The 23,794-nt window shown below is 39.0% G+C and overlaps 1 protein-coding gene across 4 annotated transcripts in view; it reads right to left on the bottom strand.

Annotated features, from left to right (window-relative positions):
• DRC9 (dynein regulatory complex subunit 9) overlaps nt 1-23,794 on the bottom strand; it is a 46,279-nt gene that overhangs the window by 12,037 nt on the left and 10,448 nt on the right. For 2 of the 4 annotated variants that reach the window (XM_087439756.1, XM_087439757.1), the window contains exons 5-8: nt 21,418-21,546; nt 12,016-12,097; nt 2,843-3,034; nt 1,832-1,906 (exon numbers count right to left, since the gene is read on the bottom strand). In XM_087439756.1, the coding sequence (XP_087295882.1) occupies nt 1,832-1,906; nt 2,843-3,034; nt 12,016-12,097; nt 21,418-21,546 (478 nt within the window). The remainder of the gene's footprint in view (nt 1-1,831; nt 1,907-2,842; nt 3,035-12,015; nt 12,098-21,417; nt 21,547-23,794) is intronic. The other 2 variants (XM_087439758.1, XM_087439759.1) reach the window with 2 other exon arrangements.

The following is a 23,794-nucleotide window of genomic DNA, read 5'->3' as shown; positions in this document are numbered from 1 at the left end:
ATTGCAGGAATATAGGACCCTGATTCTAATGACATACTAGATACCTTTTTCAGTAAAGCCCTGTGAGATAGCATCTGGGAATTCTTTTCTTTAACCACACATTTGGAATTTTTTACTGAAAATTCATTAGCTTTCTCAAAGGCAGGCTGTATCATGAGTAAACTGGAAATTTTACTCATCCAACATGGATTTTTTTTTTTTTGCTGAGGAAGAGTCACCCTTAGCTAACATCTGTTGCCAATCTGCCTCTTTTTTTGCCTGAGGAAGATTAGCCCTGAGCTAACATCTGTGCCAATCTTCCTCTATTTTGTATGTGGGTCACCGCTGCAGCATGGCTGACAAGTGGTGTAGGTCCATGCCTGGGATCCCAACTTGCGAACCCAGGCCGCCAAAGCAGAGCACGCTGAAGTTAACCGCTACACCATGAGGCCAGCCCCCCAACATGGATATTTTAAAAGGCTCCACTTAGCTTGGTTTGTTATGTATTGGAAATACTAATTAAAACCATCCAGTCACATATAATTCACATGACAAGAAATAAAATGAGTAAATAAATATATGGAAAAATGGCCAATTCTATTAGTAAGCAAAAAAATGCAAAATAAAACAATTTATTAAATTAGCAGACTTTAAAAAACATCTAAAATGGCTAGTGCTGTTGAGGATACCTTGAAATTAGTGCCAGCATACGTTGCTGATGACTGTAACTTAGAGAGTATTAGCAATATTTATCAAGGGTCACAAAACACCAGTCTCTCTGATATAATAATCTCATGCTTGAGATTTACTTTTGGTAAATAACTGCGAAGAAGAAAAACAGTTATTTGGGCAAAGCTTTCATTACTGCATTATTTATTCATTTATTTATTTTTGTGAGGAAGACTGGCCCTGAGCTAACATTCGTGCCCATCTTCCTCTCCTTTATGTGGGATGCCGCCACAGCATGGCCTGACAAGTGGTGTGTCGGTGCACCCCCAGGATCCGAACCCGGGCCACCAGCAGCGGAGCGCACGCACTTGACCGCTACACCATGGGGCCAGCCCCACTGCATTATTTATAATAATGAAACTTTGGAAATAACCTAAATATCCAAAATGAAAGGTAACAAGTAAACTATGGTATAACAATTCAATGTAATGTTAAAAAACCATTTTAAATTATTTTATGAAGAGACTGTAATATAAAAAAATGAGTGAAAAAGCAATTGGCAATTTTTTAAAAATCTCCCCTCAACTAAGATGTTACTTTTGTAATTTAAAAAATCAGTAAATTTTATTTTAAAATTATGACTATAAAGCAATATAGGAATAAGAAAAGTTTTTTAGGGGCCAGCTTGGTAGTGCAAGCAGTTAAGTGTGCGCGCTCCGCTGTGGCGGCCTGGGGTTCGCAGGTTCGGATCCCGGTCACGCACCAATGCACCGCTCATCAAGCCATGCTGTGGTGGCGTCCCATATAAAGAGGAGGAAGATGGGCACGGATGTTAGCCCAGGGTCAATCTTCCTTAGCAAAAAAAAAAAGAGGAGGATTGGCAACAGATGTTAGCTCAGGGCTGATCTTCCTCACCAAAAAAAAAAAAAAGAAAAGAAAAGTTTTTTATATAATGCTAAATGATACAGGCAGAAGACAAAATTTTACTTGTACTCAAATTACAGCTTTATAAAATATTTATTCAGATGGATAACTTGGAAAGAAAACATGGGCTATAGCTCATTCATTAGGCTGGTAGAATTACGGTTGATTTTCCTTTGCTTAAAAAAATTTGTTGCTGTCCTTAGTATTTTATAAGTGGAACACAAACACGTCAGAGGATAAAAAAGTTTTGGTGACCCACCTGCTGCTCCTTTCTAAGGAACAGTTCAATCGCCATATGAATCCGGTTCTCCTCTTCAGTTTTCGACCTTAGTTTCTGTGAGAACAATAAAGCAATGTCAGGAACTCTTGCCAGCAGGGTTGGCAATGAGAAGGTCCCCCGATTAGAAGTGCAGCAGCGACAGAAGCACAGGCTTTCTTTACCAGCTGGGACCCCAAGAATTCCACAGTGTTGCTCCAGAGCAGCAAGTCAGTTCCCTTTGACAAACATTGCTGAGCCGTGTGTCTGGCACTGTGCTAGATACACGCAAGTGCCCAGAAAAAACGACCATCATCCTGTTGCCTGGAAAGCGATGTCAATTTAAGGAGAGAAACAATGCTTCAAGGGAACCAGGTTCTTAGGCCCAGAAAAGGAAATTTCAGAGCGCAAGAAAAAAGTCTGCTGTCAATCTTCAGCTACACCTGGGGCGCAAGCTTCCAAAGCAGGGGCTCAGAGAAAGGGCTCGTCTCGCACACGTGACACCCTCTACTGATGTTTGCTCCTCGCCCACCTATGGTTCTTTTAGCCACTTAGCCTTCTTGCTCTAAGGAGGGTCTACCCCTTCTGTCTTTCTCCTGATATTTTTCACTGTGACTTCTCATCTCTATAAATTTAGGTCTGAATGAATTCAGCTCTCTAGATTTTGCATTTCTTAACAGAGGGATAAAAGGTACCAGTGGGTGAGGAAAGCCACAGCAAAAACCTGCACTTACTAAGTATCTTGTTTTGCCTTCTCCCCAGGAGAAATGGCGGTGGTTCATAAAATAAGGACAAAGTGACCAAGGGAAGAAAGTACAACCAATTTTCAGTCATTACAGAAAAACAGGCCCATCAAAATCTCTGCTTGGAAATAACGCAAGCCCTCATTCCATTTTTATTTTTAACCTCAAATGCTAGGGCTGCTGGAGAGAGAGGGTGAAGATCAGGAAAGTCTCCTCTCCCTCCTCTGTCAGCTGAGGCAGCATCAGGAGTGACAGCTCCCACACCATCTACCTGGTTCACTCCTTCGGTGGCAGCGATTACCTCAATCTCTTCCAGCAAGAGCTCCTCTGTTTTGTTACATTTTTTCTGTGTCTGGGAAATCTGCAGCTCAGTGTTTCTCTTCATATAGCGATTCTCCATGTTGGTTTTTGCCTTCATCTCTTGCAACTGGTCCTTGAGGTGAGCAATATATTCATTCCTACCCTACAGAAGTAAGACCAGGTTTCTAAAATAAGACGCATTCTACCTCCATTCAGTTCAATCAGTGACTTAAGCTTAGCTTTTGTATTTATAAATCAACAAGGACCTATTTTTCTGCTATCTCACTATGGAAAATTTAGTCAATAATCATGGATAGCATAAATGAAAATGAAAGATAAGTAGGTCTAAGCATCAGGACTGTGAGATTCGTTCCCAGGCACACTATATTTGGGTGCTCTGTATCCACACAGATTTCCCATTACTGTCTCATTTTGGTAGAAAGAGCACTGGTCTAAACGATCAAAAGACCTGACTTCCCACGCAAGCCCCACCAGCTGTGTGAACTTGGCCAAGTCAGTTAAACTTTTTGAGTCTTACCTTCTATAAAATAAAAACAGTAATATCTACCCTGCCTGAAATATCTCAGCAAGTGACTATAAGGATCAATTAAGAATATATGTGAAAACTCTTTGCAGGTTATAAAGTGCTTGGCAATTTTGAGGTCTCAATATTCATTTAAAAACTTTTATTCAGTACCAGCATTGAGCTAGACACTAGGTAAATGGCAGAGGTATAAGTAGACATAGTCCTTGCCCTCATAGAGCTTACAATCTAGTGGAGAGATGTAGTTAAAAGGAAACAAATATGTATAAATGTTTTTAAGTGTGCAAAATGCTATTAAAGAAAAGGGCAACAGGCTATGAGAGAAAAATAACAAGGGAGACCTACATTAGATTGGATGGTCTTAAAAAGGATTCTCTGAGAAAGTTATGTTAAATCTGACACCTGAAGAAAAAGTATGTCCATCACATGAAAAGTAGAGTCAAAGAGAATTCTAAGAAAAAGGAAAAATGTGTACCAAAGTCCTAAGGCAGCAAAGACCTGGATATATTACAGGGACTGAAAGAAAACTCTGGAGGCTTTAGCCCAGCAAGAGTTGAGATAGGGACAAGATGAGCTTGGAGAGGCAGGTAAGAACAAACCATGCAAGACCTCAGAGGCACTATTAGGACATTTGAATTTTATTCCAAGTGCCATGGGAAGCCTTGGAAGGGTTTTGTTCAGGGAGGGGACATTTGATTGTTTGAAAAGATTCAGACAAAGTATGAGTAACTTCACAGAGAGGTGATCAGAGTTAGTTGACAGCACAACAAGTAAACATATAACTAATAACAAAAATGCAGGGCTCTAATCAGAGATCTATCTATGTTTCTCTAAATATCAGCCAACCTTAATCTTACCATGTAAACTGGGTGGAATTAGTTCTAAGTAAATGTTAGAAGAAGAAACAGCAGAAATGGGTCAAGATCATCCACAACAAAAAGGAAACACAGTTTAAAGAATCATGGGCCCTTAAAACCAATCAGAATGGAATTTTTCAAGTCATTTTATCTGACTTCTATAGAATCTATAGATTCTATAGAGATTTTCTGGAAAAGGTTTTATGGATTTAAGTGATGTATAAGCCGAACCTTGAAGAAAATCTGAGCGATTAAATAGGTAAGAGGATTTCAGCTGATGAAGAAGTGAAACTATCACATTTCATTTAGAATCATTCCTATAGAATCATTCCAACTGTATAACAATCATTCCAACTGTATCAGAACCATTCCAAAGAGATAAGTATCTCTGACAGAGAACATGCTACAAGCCCAGTTGATAATACATCTCAGTACTTCATAACCTCTTACAAGTTGTAGGATTGTGGGCAAGTTACTTAACCTCTCTAAGACTATTTTCTCATCTGTAAAATCCTGCTTAGTGCCTGGCACAATTTAGATGCTCAATAAATGTTCATTAAATGAATTTTAAGGGCCGGCCCCGTGGCTTAGCGGTTAAGTGTGCGGGCTCCACTGCTGGCGGCCCGGGTTCGGATCCTGGGCGCGCACCGAGGCACTGCTTCTCCGGCCATGCTGAGGCCGAGTCCCACATACAGCAACTAGAAGGATGTGCAACTATGACATACAACTATCTACTGGGGCTTTGGGGGAAAAAAATAAATAAAATTAAAAAAAAAAAAAAATGAATTTTAAGATATGTCTTTTTTTGGCTCACTTTTTTTTCTTCCCTTCTTCCTACACTCTCCTCCCTTCTCCCTTCTCTTCTCCATTTCTCCTCTTTCCTCCTTTCTATTTCCAAATTGTATGGCAGTCAATGATAAAGTTTGAATCTCTAGGAAGACTTGAATTAAAGTGAAATGTGGGCCGGCACCGTGGCTTAGCGGTTAAGTGCACGCGCTCCGCTGCTGGCGGCCCGGGTTCAGATCCCGGGTGCGCACCGACGCACCGCTTCTCCGGCCATGCTGAGGCCGCATCCCACATACAGCAACTAGAAGGATGTGCAACTATGACATACAACTATCTACTGGGGCTTTGGGGGAAAAATAAATAAATAAAATAAATAAAATCTTTAAAAAAAATAAAAATAAAAATAAAGTGAAATGTGATAGTTTCACTTCTTCAAACTTCTTCATCAACTGGAATCCTTTTACGTATTTAATCGCTTAGATTTTCTTCAAGGTTCAGCTTATATATCACTTAAATCCATAAAACCTTTTCCAGAAAATCTCAGCCCACATAAATAATTGTAGTTTTGTTTCTCACAGAATATAATAGTGTTGAACAGTTCGGTATTCATTAAACAGTGTCCACACAAAATTATACTTTCAAAAACTCAAGAGGATGTTCTGGCCAGTTTTCTTTATCAAACTGAATATTAATTTTTTCAGAGTAACAATATGAAGATCAGAAATGCAGAGTTAAAACTCTAGGAATTTCTGCCTATGGAAAACAGAAGGTATTATATTATGTAACTGTTTATAAGGTCATACAGCGTTGGTCTACAATTACACTGTGCCAAGCCACAGGTATCTAGTTTTAATAGTGTTGCCATGGGCCTCTGATTAGTCTGAGTTCCTCCCGGTATTGCTGTTCTGCGCAGACTTATGGTCTTCCGTGGTGACAGTGTGGAAACAAAAGACTCACAGGCTAGTGATGGTAAAACCATGATCAGGTCATACTAACAAGTGAACTGAAGTGCCATTCCATTTCTTCATCTTCCCAGTGTGCAACAAAGATCCAGCCTAGAAGCAGCGGGTTACAGGCCAAGGGTCTTCAGTTGTATAAATAAATTTCTTTTAAGATTCTCATTAAGAAAAGATCTGTCTTCACTACAACCCACCATCATAACCCTGGTTGTCCATTGTGTCTGGAGCTTTCCCCGTGATCAAGGTCTGTGGTCTGATGCAGCATATTTGTGGGTTTTCATAGCAGACCAACTTTACTTCCAAATCCCAAAACTGCCTTCAGATCTAGACTTCTGGACTTGTTATTTGAATTCAGGGAAGCATGATTTAGTAATGGAAAGAAGCAGTCAACCAATTAGAGTTAATAAGGCTCTGATGGCTGCCACAATATTGTGAGCCAAGGCTTTTAATGGTAGTGTCTGTTTTCATAATTGAACACAAAGTAGGGAAGAGAGTACTGGTTCCTGGAATTTTTGGAAGCTACTATCTGAAGAAGTTGGAACTTGTCTTACCTCAGGCTGCCTCTTTGGTTGGATGGAAAAAGGAAAATGGGAATGTGGTCTATTAAAATGATAGAAGCCACAGAAAAAAGTACAGTTCTGTATTAAATTAACATTTATATTTGTCTGTCTGTCTATGACTAAGAACACTGGCTGACTCTATAAGAGTCTCTGAATAAACTGAGCTAAACAGAGTCTCCGTTCTAACATGCAAATGAAACATAATCAAGTCCAAACTTCCAAAATTTCAGGCTCCAATTCCACCCACTGCTTTCATTTCCATTTGAACTATTCCCTTTCCAATCATACCAATTTCCTCTTTTCTTTCTTTTTGTAATAAAATTTCCATACATCTCACTGTCTTAGCTGATCTCTTCTGAGTAAACTCCTTTTTTTTTTATAATTTTATTTATTTATTTTTTCCCCCAAAGCCCCAGTAGATAGTTGTATGTCATAGCTGCACATCCTTCTAGTCGCTGTATGTGGGACCCGGCCTCAGAATGGCCAGAGAAGCAGTGTGTCAGTGCGCGCCCGGGATCCGAACCCCGGGCCGCCAGCAGCGGAGCGCGCGCACTCAACCACTAAGCCACGGGGCCGGCCCTGAGTAAACTCCTTCTTAAATAGGATGCCTAAAACTGCACACAGTATTATAGACATCTAACCACAAAAGAGGATAGGGGAGCATTCTTTCCGTGTTCTATAAACATTATACAGTGCCACAAATTGCAGTAATCAAAGCAAAGAGGAAGCATTCTAAATGCTTTTCACAATATTGTATGGTAGGTAATACGTTGTCATGACGATTAAGACAAACCATTAGAAGAAGCACTGTGAAAGGAAGACTTTGAGAAGTCTAAAGAAGACAGGGGAAGGCAGACACCTTTTTAAAATTCTGTTACAACAACCACCAGTGGTGGGGCCCTAACCTTGGGTACTCATGTTAGAACCCAGCTAAGCCTCTAATGAAACTGTTGAAGACAAGTTAGGTCTTCACAATTCTCAACTTAAAGATTCTTCTCACCAAATTCAGGACTTTAGTTTAACCTATGCTTCTTCTTGGAGTCAGTTCAGTGTTCTAATAAGCAACAGGGTTTTGAATTCTGATATCTGTTACTTATCAAATACAACCTCTGAGTTGCTTGCAAATTTAGCAACTATGCTTTCTATATCTTAATTTAAATCTTTAATCCATTTTGGAGCCTAGAGATCATCATAGTCATCTCAACCTATTCTCTTTGGTATTCTCTCCATATCTGGCCCAAAAAAAAGGAAATTAGAGTCATCAAAGAGTGCAAAAGCTGAGAAGCTAAGTAAAGAAAAGAGCCAGGTAACATGCAAAAGTTAGTAATAGGGTGGCCAGAGAAAAAACACAGTATGGCTTGGAGAGTGGAGCAGTTCAGGCCCATTTTAAGATAACATGGAAAGGTTCCAGGCCAGCACTGAGCTTTCCAAAGTACAGTCAATGACCATGGATGGCAATGGAGTTGCTGAATGAAGAACAAAAGGGTGAAGAATTAGTAGTGCTATGGTTGGCTTAGGGCCACCCAGCGTAGACAGTCATGTGAACCCAGGTCTAAGGAACAAATATCCATGATTAGCCCCATAACAAGATGCTCTTCATCCAGCCGTAGAATACAAGCAGGGCATTATAAGGGTCAAAGGGCAAGAATTTGTACTTAAAATCACTAGGCACCATTGGGAAGATCCCTCTCAGTATCGCAATAAGATTTAGGGTTCCAGGACACCCAGCTTTGTGCCCTTTGGCTCCTTTTATAACTAGTCAAAATGAGTAGGAGTGGGTTCATATCCTTCATGGTTACTACATCTAACCTCAATAATCACGGCAAAGCTGAGGTAGGTGGAGGACTCTTCTTTATAAGCCAATCTTCTCCTTGAAGGCTCAGGCTTCTAGCTTACAGAAGATATATATATTTTTTTCCAAGTGTCCAGCACTCAAAATGTAAAGGAAATGAGAAGTCCTAGACCCAGCGGGGAAATAACTTCTCCTTGGCATCCTTTTTTGATAATATCCCCCCAATGCTAAATACCTCAGTGGCAGCTCCAGCATTGGAAAGGTTTATTGTACATGCTGGAGGCAGCAGGATGAGGTAAGGGCAACTGCTTAAAGAAACTCTATGTCGGCATAAAGCCCCGGGTCTGGAGCAGATTAGCTGCAGCATTAACAAGCACAACAAAGACTACAAATGCAGAATTTCAACATGGTCCCAAACCCTGACCTCCAGGGACAAGAAAGATTTCTTACATGATGAGCCTCCCCTACATATATGGCACCCATTGATCATGTTTGCCCAGACAAGCATGGCATATAAGGCCCTCCACAATCTGCTCCCTGCCTCCCATTCTAATTTCATCTGGCTATTCTCTTCCTTTCTCTCCAAACTTCAGCAGCTAAACTGGCCTTCTTTCAGTTCCTTATATATCTCAAGTTCTGTCTCTTAATTGAATCTTCAGAAGTTCCACTCTCACCATTGCCAATAAGCTCCTACCAGAATGACCCTCACACAGTTAATAACTATAAACTCTGGACACAGTATAGAAGGAAATTACATGAAAGCACTGGAGAGCATATAAAATCAGGCAGATTCTGAAGGGAGTAGACCCCTTCTTAAAAGAAGGGTACAGCATGGGGTGAGTTCCCCACTTTTTATGACCTTTAGTAGACCAGAGTCAGCACTACAGGGCAGGCAGTGGTGGTGTGTGAAGCAGCTAAAACTCTGATTCAAAACTCTGTAGACTTTTTAGACTGAAGAACCAGAAAACGGATTTTGGGGCAACCACAGCCACATTATTTTCAATAATCTGAAAAAGAGAAAGGAAACTTCAAATTCTATATATAAACTCTGTCCAAATCTTTGGCTGACTCCTGAACCACACCGGTGCCAGAAAGAACGCAGGCAGCCCTGCTAAGGATAAAAGAACCGAACTGAGATTTGAGCTAATGCCCACGGTAGGTAAGAGAGTTTTTAGTTAAAATTTAACCAAGTTAACAGACTACTAAAATAAAAATATCAATATGCTTTAGGGGGTGGAACAGAATGCAGAGGCGCTACAACATAACATTCACACTGTCCAGAACACATTCCAAAGTTACTCCACAGTGAAGAAAAAGAAAAACGTGAACCATTCTCAAGAGAACAATCAACAGAGATTGACCTTAAAATGCCCAAATGTTGGAATAAGCAAAGATTTTAGACAAAGTTCAATAAAGAGCAATATGTTCATAATAAATAAAAAGAGGAAATCTCAGCAGAGTAATAGAAACTATAAAAAAAGAACTAAGTGGAAATCCTAAAATTGATAATACCTTATCTAAAACAAAAATATGTACTAGACAGGCTTAACATCAGAGGAGATGACAGAGAAAAAGTCAGTGAACTGGAAGATACACTAACAGAAATTATTCAACTGGATTAATAAAGAGAAAAAAAAATTTTAACAAACAGAGCGACCTGAAGGTCAATATCAAAAGGTCCAGGGCCGGCCCGGTGGCATAGTGGTTAAGTGTGCATGCTCCACTGCGGCGGCCCGGGGATCGCAGGTTCAGATCCCGGGTGCGCACCGTCACACCACTTGTCAAGCCATGCTGTGGCGGCGTCCCATATAAAGTGGAGGAAGATGGGCACGGATGTTAGCCCAGGGCCAGTCTTCCTCAGCAAAAAGAGGAGGATTGGCATCGGATGTTAGCTCAGGGCTGACCTTCCTCTCACACACACACACACACAAAAGGTCCAAAATAGGGGTAAGTGGAGTTCCAGTGGGAGAGGTAAGAGCAAACAGAACTTGAAAACTATCTGAAAACATAATGCGGACAGTCACAAACGATTCCACTTAAATGAGGGACTTAAGAGACAGAAAGCAGAATGGTGGTTACTAGGGGCTGAGCAAAGGGGAGAATGGGGAGGTATTGTTTAATAGGTACAGTGTTTCCATTTTACAAGATGAAAGAGTTCTGGAGACGGGATGGTGGTGATGGTGGCACAACAATGAAATATACCTATTATCACTGAACAATACATTTAAAAATGGTGAAGATGGTAAGTTTTATGTGTATTTTATTACAATAAAAAAAATTGGAAAAAAGAGTAATGGTTGAAAATTTCCTAAGTTTTGTGAAAGACACAAATTTACATATTTGAGAATCTCAGTTAAATCCAAAGAGAATAAATATGAAGAAAACCACATCTAGGCATGGTATAGTCAAACTGCTGAAAACCAAAGATAAAAATAAAATTTCAAAAGCAAACACATTATATACAGGAGAATAATGATTTGAATAACTACTATCTTCTCAAAACAAATAATGGGGGCCAAGACACTGGCTATCCTTAAAGTGCTGAAGGAAAAATCTGTCATCTCAAAATTATATACCCAGTAAAAATATCCTTCAAGAACGAAGGCAGGGGCCGGCCCTGTGGTGTAGCGGTTAAGTGAGTGCACTCTGCTGCTGGCGGCCCGGGTTTGGATCCCAGGAGCACACCGATGCACTGCTTGTCAGGCCATGCTGAGGTGGCATCCCATATAAAGCGGAGGAAGATGGGCATGGATGTTAGCCCAGGGCCAGTCTTCCTCAGCAAAAATGAGGAGGATTGGCATCAGATGTTAGCTCAGGGCTGATCTTCCTCACAAAAAACAAACAAAAAAAAGAATGAAGGCAAAATAAAGACATTTCTAGGTAAAAGAAAACTAAGAGGACTTGTCTGCAGCAAACATGGACTACAAGAAATAGTAAAGGAATTTCTGTAGGCTGAAAGGAAATGACACCAAATAGAAACTTACTGATAAATATCTGGGTAAGCATAAGAAAATTATTTTCTTCTTAATTTTTAAAAACACATATATCTTTTTATGGCAAAACTATGTTTTTTGTCTGGTGGTGTTTGTAATGTACATTGAATGTAACAGATATGACAGACATAGGATAAAGGGCAGCGGCAGAGGGGAGGACAAGAAATGAAACTATATGGGTGCATGGTTTTTACATTTTATGTCAAGTGGTACAATATTAATGCTAAATACATTGTGAAAAGAAATCCCTAGAGCAACCATTTGTTTAAAAAATGCAAAGAGGTATAGGTAAAAGGCCAACAGATAAATTAAAATAGAAATTGAAAAAAAACAAAAATCGAATATCCAAAATAAGTCAGGAAAAGATGAAAACCAGAGGAGACAAACAGAAAACAATCAAAGACATAAATCCAACAACTATATCAATAATTACACTAATGTTAATGGACTAAACACTGATTAAAAGGCAGAGGTTGTCAGAATTCATAAAAGAAAAAAAAAAAGCAAGATCCAGCTGTATGCTCTCTCAATAGTAAAGGTGCCCTAGGAGAAACAACGATTTCTCGTATATAACTTTTCTCTGCTTAAGAAGGTTGGCTTCTATATAGCTGTTTTAGCTCAGTGACTTTTGGTGTTGCCCAGGTAATTCTTACCTGTACTTCAGCTTGCCGTTCTCTTTTGACATTAAGCAGCTGTTTCTGAAGAGATTTTATCTGTTTTCTTCCTTTTTCCTCGCTAGAAGAAATAAGGAGGATTTGTGTTTAAAGCAGTGCTTCTCAAACTTTAGTGTGCACAAGGATCACCTGGATTTTAAAAACAAGATCCCTGGGCTCCATGCCAGAGATTATGATTCAGTAGGTCTGGGACAGGGCCCTGGAATTCGCATTTCTTTTTTTTTTTTTTGTGAGGAAGATTAGCCCTGAGCTAACATCCGTTGCCAATCCTCTTCTTTTCGCTGAGGAAGACTGGCCCTGGGCTAACATCCGTGCCTATTTTCCTTTACTTTATGTGGGACGCCACCACAGCATAGCTTGACAAGCAGTGCGTTGGTGCGCGCCCAGGATCCAAACCCGTGAACCCCAGGCTGCTGAAGTGGAGCGTGGCACTTAACCGCTGCGCCACTGGGCCAGCCAAGGAATTCGCATTTCTAACAAGTTCCCAGGTGATGCTAATGGTGCTGGTCCATGGAGCACACTTTCAGTAACACTTTAAAAAAGACTGTGATTTGGGGCCAGCCTGGTGGTGTAGTGGTTAAGTTCGCGCACACTGCTTCAGTGGCCTGGGGTTAATGGGTTCCAGTTCCTGGCGTGAATCAGGGACCTACATGCCGCTTATCAAGCCATGCTGTGGCGGGCGTCCCACGTATAAAAAATAGAGGAAGATGGGCACAGATGTTAGCTCAGGGCCAATCTTCCTCAGGAAATAAGGAGTATTGGCAACAGAGGTTAGCTCAGGGCTAACCTTCCTCACTAAAAAAAAAAAAAAGACTGTGATTTGTTTTAGTAAATTGGAGGAAGAGTTTCTGGCTTATTAGTGTTCTATCTGAAACAGATGCTGTTGAGAAAAAGCTAAGAGGAGGAGGAACAAGAAAAGGAAAAAGAATCCTTTCTATTCTGAGCTCATCACATATTCTTACCTCACAATAACCTTATGAGTTAGTCTCTGTCATTATCCCTATTTTACAGATGAGGAAAATGCAGCTTAGAGAGCTGAGGAATCTTGCTGTGGTGGACATGAGAATATGCCTCACAGGCCTCCAACTACAGGAAGTGTAAGTTGGAACAAGGGTCCCAGGTCTAGGCTCTGAAATCCTTCACTGTGTGTGCCCTGAGGCCACACCTCCCACTGACTGCTCCCAGCCAGTTTTTGTGTGTGGCAGGGATACTAAGGCAGGCTCTTCCTGGGAGACCCAAGACTTGTCTGATGGTTGACTTTGGCTCAAGGGTTCCCTGATGACCTTGCCGAACCATCCTTAGACTGCAAGGCGGTCTCTTCCACCCAACCTTCCCCCTCCTTCACTTAGGGTCAATAAAGCATTGGGTCTAAAGGCTCCCTCCCCATTTTCTCTCACACAGGTGTTTCCCCTGATAAAATCTTTGCACGAATAATCTCATCTGGGCATCTGTCTCTCAGAAGACACAGACTAACACACTTGCCATGGTCACACAAACAGTCAATGGCAGAGCAGGATTCAGACTCAGTACTGTCTGAACAAGAAATTAACTACTTTATGTTATTGTTCGTTTGCTCTCAGAAACACACTGTTTATCTCTAGCAATACCATTGTTTAGGTTTAAAACAAACAAAATAACAAAACAATACAAGAATAGACAAAACAAAACAATAACTGTCTTAGTCAGCTTGGGCCGCTATAACAAAAATATCATATATTGGGTGGCTTATAAACAACAGAATTTTTTTTGTGTGTGTGAGGAAAATTAGCCCTGAGCTAACCTCTATCGCCTATCCTCCTCTTTTTGCTGAGGAAGATTGGCCCTGGGCTAACATCTGTGCCCATCTCCCTCTACTTTATACGTGGGACGCTGCCACAGCATGGCTTGACAAGTGGTGCATAGATCCACACCCGGGATCTGAACCTGCGAACCCTGGGCTGCCAGAAGCAGAGAGCGCTAACTTAACCACTATGCCACCAGGCTGGCCCAACAACAGAAATTTATTTCCCTCAGTTCTGGAGGCTGTGAAATCCAAGAATAAGGCACCATCAGACCCAGTGTCTGGTGAGCACTTGCTTCCTGGTTCACAGATGGCCATTTTCATTTGCATTCTTATATAATGGAAGAGGAGAGGGAGCTCTCTGGGGTCTCTTTTATAAGGGCACTAATCCCATTTATGAGGGCTCCACCCTCATGACCTACTTACCTACCAAAGGTCCCACCTCCTAATACCATCACATTGGGGGTTAGGATATCATCAAATGAATTGGGGTGGGGTAGAGGGGTGCATGGAGCACAAACATTCAGTCTACAGCAATGACCAAAAAACCTTATCATGAAATTGCATCTGGATAAGTACTGCTACTCAGGAATTTTTAGAAAGCATGTACTTAACTAGAATCTTGAGACTGTCATTGCTGAACTATAGATTATGTACTTTCCATTTATAGATTATAAGAAATAAAGATGGAGGATAAATACTTTATCTCTACTAATAAACTCAGCACCTCAAGGACAGATTCAGTTAAATAAATATCATTTACAAGGAAACTAGAAGTTAGTGGAGTATTGCCTTCAAAAATTATGAGAGAAGATAATTTTCAATCTAAAAATCTATACCCCATCAAATTACTAATAAAGCATAAGGACAAAAAAAGATATTTTCAGACATGCAGATCTTAATACATTTACCTTCCATGAACCCTTTCTTCAAGAAGTTACAGAAAGACATGCTCCAACCAAATGAGGGACTAACACAAAAACGAAGACAAATGGGGTCTAGAAAATGGATCAAAAGGGAACCTCAGGAGATGAACGGAAGGACCAGGACAATGGCAATGCAGCAGCTCTAGGATCAACCAGCACAAATATGAGCAGGACAACAGAAGAAAGTCTCAAAAGAAAAAAAAGGGGGGAGAAGCTTAATATGTATAATTCTATGTAGAGATTTTAGAGCTCTGGTGAAGAGTTGGGTGCTGGATTTGGAATAGAAATGTCAAAAAACTGGCAAACAAAAAAAGTGGCAATGGAAAACAATTGGAGATTTCTCAAAAGAAATTAAAAATAGAAATACCATATGATCCAGCTATCCCACTACTGGGTATTTATCCAAAGAACATGAAATTAACAACTCAAAGAGATTTATGCATCCCTATGTTTATCGCAGCATCATTCATAACAGCCAAAACGTGGATGAATGGATAAAGAAGATGTGGTATATATATATACAATGGAATACTACTCAGCCATAAAAAAAGACAAATCATGCCATTTGTGACAATATGGATGGACCTTGAGGGTATTATGCTAAGCAAAATAAGTCAGACAGAGAAAGAGAAACACTGTATGATTTCACTCATACATGGAAGATAAACAAACACATGGATAAGGAGAACAGATTAGTGGTTACCAGAGGGGAAGGGCGTGAGGAGCGGGGGAAAGGGGTAAAGGGGCACATATGTATGGTAAGGGATAAAAACTAGACTATTGGTGGTGAGCATGATGCAGTCTAGACAGAAACTGAAATATAATAATGTACACTTGAAATTTACACAATGTTATAAGCCAATATGACCTCAATAAAATAAAAAGAAGAAAAGCAGATTTTAACTCTAGGAGGAAAAAAGTGGTACAAAAAATAAAATTTAATCATTATATATACTACATGTCCCATCTACGAACCATTTACACATAATAATAATCAAAACACTAAATATTAATTTAACCAAAAATTGTGCCATAACTATTCTAGGGGAATGCAAGAAACTCAATAGATTACATCTAAAAATTACATTCCCATTAGTTTTGTTTGCCATAAAGAAGAAAATTGGCCAGTGTGAGAAATGAAAAACGGTATACTACTGATTTGAAGGTAAATTTTTCTCATATGTTTACTGACCCTCTGTGTGTCCCCCTCAGTGAACTCTTTTCCTATCATTTTAGATATGCCAAACCAAAGGATGCTTCACCTCTCCAGATTAGACTACACTTTGATTCATCAGTACAATGAAAGGAAATTTCAGGACACTAAGAGACAGAGACCAGTCAGCCCACTTTTTATTCTCTATCAAAAGCAATGCCCAATTAAAATGACAATGAGACAACCATTCACCTAACCGAATGTCAGAAATTCAAAACACTGACAATACCAAATGCTGCCAAGGATGTGCAGCAACAGGAACTCTCATTCATTGTTGGTAGGAATGCAAAATGCTACAGCCACTTTGGAAGACAGTTTACCAATTTCTTACAAAACTAAACATACTCTTACCATAATAATCCAGTAGTTGTGCTCCTTGGTATTTACTCAAATGAGTTAAAAACATGTCCACACAAAAAGCTGTACATAGATGTTTATAGCAGCTTTATTCATAATTGCCAAAACTTGGAAGCAACCAAGTTGTCCTTCAGTACGTGAATGGATAAACTATGGTACATCCAGACAATGAAATATTATTCAGTGCTAAAAAGAAATGAGCTATCAAGCCATGAAAAGACATGGAGGAACGCATATTATAAATGCACATTACTAAATAAAAGAAGCCAATCTAAAAAGGCTATATACTGTATGATTCCAACTACATGACATTCTATAAAAGGCAAAACTAAGGAGACAGTAAAAGAATCAGGAGCACAGAGGATTTTTAGGGCAGTGAAACTATTCTGTATAAAACTGTAATGGTAGATACATGTCATTATACACTTGTCAAAACCCATAGAATGTACAGCACAAAGAGTGAACCCTAATATAAACTATGGACTTTAGTTAATAATAATGTATCAGGGCTGGCTCCGCGGCCTAGTGGTTAAGTTTGGCATGCTCCGCTTCAGTGGCCCAGGTTCGGTTTCTGGGTATGGGCTACACCACTCGTTGGCAGCCATGCTGTGGTGGCAACCCACATACAAAATAGAGGAAAACTGGCACAGATGTTAGCTCAAGGAGAATCTTCCTCTGCCAAATAATAATAATAATAATAATAATAATAATAATAATAATGTATCGATATTGGCTCATCAATTAAAACAAATGTACTGCATTAATGCAAGATGTTAATAATAAGGGGTATATAGGGACTCTCTGTACCTTCTGCTCAATTTTTCTGTAAACCTAAAACTGCTCTAAAACTTAAGTCTATTTATTAAAAAAAAAAAAAAAAGCAATGCCCAAACAACATCCACTTAGTATCCAAGTTATGTACAGCCACCAGTGGGAATAGTCCTGGTGTGGCTTGCACATTATTAGGGACCAATGACGGGTGTGACCTATATTCCACAGCTGAGTCCCTATAAGGAGCTTCGAGGCTACAGCTTCAGCAAGCAGAGGGGCTGTTCTGGCTCCTTTTGTTTGCCTTTCTGGACTAGAGGCTGAGTGACTATGCTGAAATTTGTACCTCATGAATCTTGACCCTTTGACCAAAATCTCAAAAGGGCTTAAAACCTGGCAAATTCTCCCCTGACTTTCTTTTGCTTTGAAAAACAAAGTGGTCTGTCTCCCTTGAATAATATTGAAGAGAGATATATATTAAAAAATAAGTGAGAAGGATTCTTAACCAAAGGGGGTTTAAGCAGACAATTTTTGCATGTTATTAATTCTTCCTCGGGGGCAGACATGCACACATCTCACAGGCAGAATGCAGACTTTAAGCACGTCTTAAGCACTCTCTGCTCCTGGAAGAAGGAAAAATCATTTTACGGCAGGCCCCATGTTGAGCTTTCCCCAAGAATCACCCATTACATGTATCTTTTATCCATTTTTCTATTTACATACTGGCGTTTCTTTTATTGTTTTATAAGATTTTATTGTACAATGAAGACAATTACCGCCAAGACAAGTTTCACTTAAAACTAAATAGAGGGTGTGAGGCGAGAGAGATGGAGAATATGGGTCCTCATGAGTACAGGCTTTCTTTTTTGGGATGATAAAAATGTTCTGGAATTAGATAGTAGTGATGGTTGCACAAGTGTGAATATACCAAAAACCAATGAATTGTACACTTTAAAAGGATGAATGTTACGGTATTGACAAAGACTCTCTCCTTGACCAAACTAATAAGGCTCCTCTGAGCCTTCTTCTCTTCTAGGCCTTGACCTTGGCCCCTGTCCTTGCTGGGCCTCCATAGCCCAGTTTTAAGAGTCCTGCTAAGTCAGTTTAGAGAGAATCCCCCGCCCTTGATATCTTATCACCCTGGATATCTGATGAAACTTCTTATCCTCCACTCTTGATGTCTAAGCCTTTGGCTTGCCATCAGCAAGAATTCTGTTACATTAGCTTAGCAAGAATCCCCTACCCTTTATGTCTCTTAGTAATTTTCCATCCACTGGCCCCTTCACTATTCTTGTTGGCTGTAAATCCCCAGCTGCCTTTGCTGTATTCAGAGTTGAGACTGATCTCTCTCCCCGTTTGCCATAGTCTAGACATCTACTGCAACAGTACTGAATAAAGTCTTCACTACCATTTTTACAAGTGTCAGAATAACTTCTTTAACAGTGTATAAATTATATCTCAATAAAGCTTTTATTTAAAAAACTAAATTGAAAATCTTGTCTATCTTATACCCATCACTAAACTGTATTTAAAAGTGCCAATCACACAATACTTAAAATACTAAACACCATTTGTTATTGATTTGCCCAAATCTAGATATAATTTTCCAATTTAAATAAATATAAATTGATGCCTATCTGGAAGAAAAATTAAAAGAAGAAATTATTATAAATATTCATATATATAAAATCAATTACTAGCAAACTGTCTACATCAAGACTTTCTCCCTCCTATGTAATGGTACATATATTTATTTTTTATTTTTCTTACTTGATTAACTTTTTTGAAATTACAAAGTAATAAGTGCACATTGTAACATTTCAAAACAGAATAGGAATGTATAAGGAAAAAGTGGACAATCTGTCATCTCCTTTCTCCCCTCCAATTCCATTCCTTTGAGGTAACCAATGTTAAGCCTTTTGATGTATATCCTTCCACATCTTTCTCTATGCTCTTACATATAAGAATGAGCAGATTTTTAAAAATAAAAACCATACTATAGGGGGCTGGCCCCGTGGCTTAGCGGTTAAGTGCGGGCGCTCCGCTACTGGCGGCCCGGGTTCGGATCCCAGGCGCGCACCGACACGCCGCTTCTCTGGCCATGCTGAGGCCGCGTCCCACATACAGCAACTAGAGGGATGTGCAACTATGACATATGACTATCTACTGGGGCTTTGGGGAGTAAAAGGGGAAAAAAAAAAAAAGGAGGAGGATTGGCAATAGATGTTAGCTCAGGGCCGGTCTTCCTCAAAAAAAAAAGTCATACTATACACATAATACTGTAACTTTTTTTTCATTTATCTATGAGGAACATCCCTCTAGACCAATCACATAGCTCTAATTCATTCTTTTTAATAGCTGTATGTTTTTTATTTCACAAAATTAACAATCATTCAAGTACTCCTTTATTTATTTATTTATTTATTTTGTGTGTGAGGAAGATCAGCTCTGAGCTGACATCCGATGCCAATCCTCTTCTTTTTTTGCTGAGGAAGACTGGCCCTGGGCCAACATCCACGCCCATCTTCCTCTACTTTATATGGGACGCCACCACAGCATGGCTTCACAAGTGGTGCATTGGTGCGAGCCCAGGATCTGAACCTGCGAACCCCAGGCCACAGAAGCGGAGCGCACACACTGAACTGCTGTGCCACCAGGCTGGCCCCTCAAGTACTCCTTTATAGAAGAACATTTATACTATTTCTAGATTTTTGCCATTATGCTGCAATAAATATTTTGTATATATATCTAATATGAACTAATTTTTTTTCTATAGGCTAGATTTCCAAAAGTAGGAATGCTGGATCAAAGGGTATACTATGTAATTTGTTAAGCTTTTTTGTTAATAAGTTTATTTTCTCCCTTGATAAAGTAAAAATCTACAAAATACTAAAAAGTTAAAAGATTTTTATGAAAAAATATCCATATTGTTAATACACTGGGTATTTCTTACCAGTTCTCATTTTCTATACATATTTTTGTTGGTTTTATTATATGGATGTGATAATACTACACTATTTCCAGCCTTTCTTCTTCTACTTAAAATTGTGACATAAACCTTTCCCCCATGTTATTACAACTTTGTAAACAATACTTTAAATAGCTTCATAATATCATTCATTAAACTATAAGCTATCTATTTGATTCTGTAATTCTATATATAGTGACTCAACCTAATGGAATAATAACAGATTCAGACATTTGCTGGTGTATATTTATGCACAAAGATATACACTGACACATTATTTGCTATAGCAAAAATTTGGAAACAATGTAAATGTTCAAACTAATGGTTAAATAAATTATGGAATAGTACATATATAATAGTGAATATTATAAAATTAAAATTAGGTGTATATATTTTTATTTTCATAGATAAATCACTTTTCAAAAAGTTATACCAATTCATTCTCCCACCACTAATGTACATAAGTGCTCATTTCCTTGCTTCCTTGCCAGTAATGAATGTTAGGTCTATAATAGTAGCTAGTATTGCTGTTAGGCACTTACAATGTGCCAGGAACTATCCTAACCGCTTTACATGCTTTAATAACTCTAGTACAGAATTCATCACCAATACTAAGAAACAAAGGAAGAGGAAAAAACTCAAGGAAAAACAATTCCACCTATGCAGACAAGATAAACCCTTTCTCATTCTGACTATTCAGGGTTCATATAAAGAGAATTTTATCTTGGTCCCAAACCATTTTGATTGTGCTGAATTTCTTAAGGTATGAAAATCTTTGAAATTAGTTGAAAGGCTCTGGAAAAGAAAACTTCCTTTGGCATGCTTTTCATTATCACTTGTTATTGCTCCAGGATTTTCAGTGAACTCAGCCTTAAGAAAGACTACTGTAGGAGAGGAAGAATATTCTTTTTTTTTTTTTCTGTGAGGAAGATTAGCCCTGAGCTAACATCTGTTGCCAATCCTCCTCTTTTTTGCTGAGGAAGACTGGCCCTGGGCTAACATCCATGCCCATCTTCCTCTACTTTATATGGGACGCCGCCACAGCATGGCTTGACAAGCGGTGCATCGTGTGCGCCTGGGATCCGAACCTGCAAACCCTCGGGCTGCCGAAGCGGAGCATGCAAACTTAACTGCTACGCCACCAGACCGGCCCAGGATATTCTTGATATATTGTAGATACAGATAACTGAAGCCCAGACATCTGAGTTATTGTCCCAGCTGAACCAGGAAGAGAACCCAAATTTCTGACTTCTGGTTATCTTCCCTGGAAAGCACAAATTTGATATGCTTTAGAAATCAGTGGCTTCTAGTAAGAGTTTTATAGCACTTTAAAATACAACAAAGCAAAGAAACCTAGTATTACTCTGACCTGGCAACGATATCATAGAAATGCATTTTGTTTTCCCTCTCTTTGCTCAAAGCTTTCAGGAGAGTGGTGAAAGTGCCCGACTTTTGCAGCTCCTGCATGGTATCTGTAATGACATCACTAAAAAATTGCCTGTAAGAAGACACAAAAAAAGATAAGTGAATAAGATACATTCCCTACGTTCACAAAAGGCTACCGAAGTCACACAAGACCCAGAAAGAATGTCATCACTAAGTTGGGATTATTCCAGGAATGCGAGAATAGTTTAGTGTTAGAAATCTATTAATAGAATTCATCACATTAATAAAGGCAAAAGGAGAAAAACCATATGATCAACACAATAGATGCAGAAAAGGCATTTGGTAAAATTCAACATCTACTCTTCATTTAAAAACAAACAACAGAATAAACTTAACCAAAGAGGTGAAAGATCTGTACACTGAAAACTATAAAACATTTCTGAAAGAAATTGAAGACACAAAGAAATGGAAAGATATTCCGTGCTCTTGGATTGGACGAATTAACATAGTTAAGATGTCCATACTTCCTAAAGCCATCTATAGATTCAATGCAATCCCTATCAAAGTTCCAACAACATTTTTCACAGAAATAGAACAAAGAATCCTAAAATTTATATGGAACAACAAAAGACCCCAAATAGCTAAAGGAATCCTGAGAAAAAAGAACAAAGCTGGAGGTATCACACTCCCTGATTTCAAAATATACTACAAAGCTATAGTAACCAAAACAGCATGGTACTGGCACAAAAACAGACACACAGATCCATGGAATAGAATCGAAAGCCCAGAAATAAACCCACACATCTATGGACAGCTAATCTTTGACAAAGGAGTCAAGAACATACAATGGGGAAAAGAAAGTCTCTTCAACAAATGGTGTTGGGAAAACTGGATAGCCACATGCAAAAAAATGAAAGTAGACCCTTACCTTACACCATACACAAAAATTAACTCCAAATGGATTAAAGACTTGAATGTAAGACCTGAAACTGTGAAACTTCTAGAAGAAAACATAGGCAGTACGCTCTTCGACATCGGTCTTAGCAACATCTTTTCAAACACCATGTCTGACCGGGCAAGAGAAACAATAGAAAAAATAAACAAATGGGACTACATCAAACTAAAAAGCTTCTGCACAGCAAAGGAAACCATCAACAAAACAAAAAGACAACCTAACAATTGGAAGAAGATATTTGCAAACCATACATCTGATAAGGGCTTAATCTCCAAAATATATAAAGAACTCATGCATCTCAACAACAAAAAAACTACCAACCCAATTAAAAAATGGGCAAAAGACCTGAACAGACATTTCTCCAAAGAAGATATACAGATGGCCAACAGACACATGAAAAGATGTTCAAAATCACTAACTATCAGGGAAATGCAAATCAAAACTACAATGAGATATCACCTCACGCCCGTCAGAATGGCTATAATTAACAAGACAGGAAACAACATGTGTTGGAGAGGATGTGGAGAGAAGGGAACTCTCATACACTGCTGGTGGGAGTGCAAACTGGTGCAGCCACTATGGAAAACAGTATGGAGTGCCTCAAAAAATCAAGGATAGAACTACCATATGACCCAGCTATTCCACTGTTGGGTATTTATCCAAAGAACTTGAAAACACCAATTTGTAAAGGTACGTGCACCCCTGTGTTCATTGCAGCGTTATTCACACTTGGAAGCAACCTAAGTGCCCATCAAGGGACGAATGGATAAAGAAGATGTGGTATATATACACAATGGAAAATTACTCAGCCATAAGAAACGATGAAATCCAGCCATTTGTGACAACATGGATGGACATTGAGGGTATAATGCAAAGTGAAATAAGTCAGAGGGAGAAGGTCAAATACCATATGATTTCCTTCATTAAGTAGTAGATAACAACAATAAACAAGCACATAGGGACAGAGATTGGATTGGTGGTTACCAGAGGGGAAGGGGGGAGGGAGGAGGGTGAAAGGGATAATTCGGTACATGTGTGTGGTGATGGGTTGTAATTAGTATTTTGGTGGTGAACATGATGTAGTCTATGCAGAAATAGAAGTATAATGATGTACACCTGAAATTTTTATAATGTTATAAACCAATGTTACTGCAATAAACAAAAAATTAAAAAAAAAAAAAAACAACAAAAACTCTTAGCAAACTAGAAATAAAAGAGAACTTCCCTAACCCGAAAAAGTTTACATACCAATGACTAACAAACACTAAATGTACAGTATGATACTATGTATATAACATTTAAAAACATGTAAAACTGTATGTTTTGTTTAAATAAAATGCACACATACATAATAGAAGTATCACAATATGCAAGAGAATATGAAACGCCAAATTCAGAAGAGAGT

This window comes from Ceratotherium simum, chromosome 15, assembly GCF_057802395.1.
Source record: "Ceratotherium simum simum isolate JZ-2026a chromosome 15, ASM5780239v1, whole genome shotgun sequence".
In the NCBI taxonomy this organism is placed as follows: Eukaryota; Metazoa; Chordata; class Mammalia; order Perissodactyla; family Rhinocerotidae; genus Ceratotherium; species Ceratotherium simum.
The sequence above is the reverse complement of the archived record's forward strand: the minus strand, read 5'-3'. Positions and strand labels throughout refer to the sequence as shown.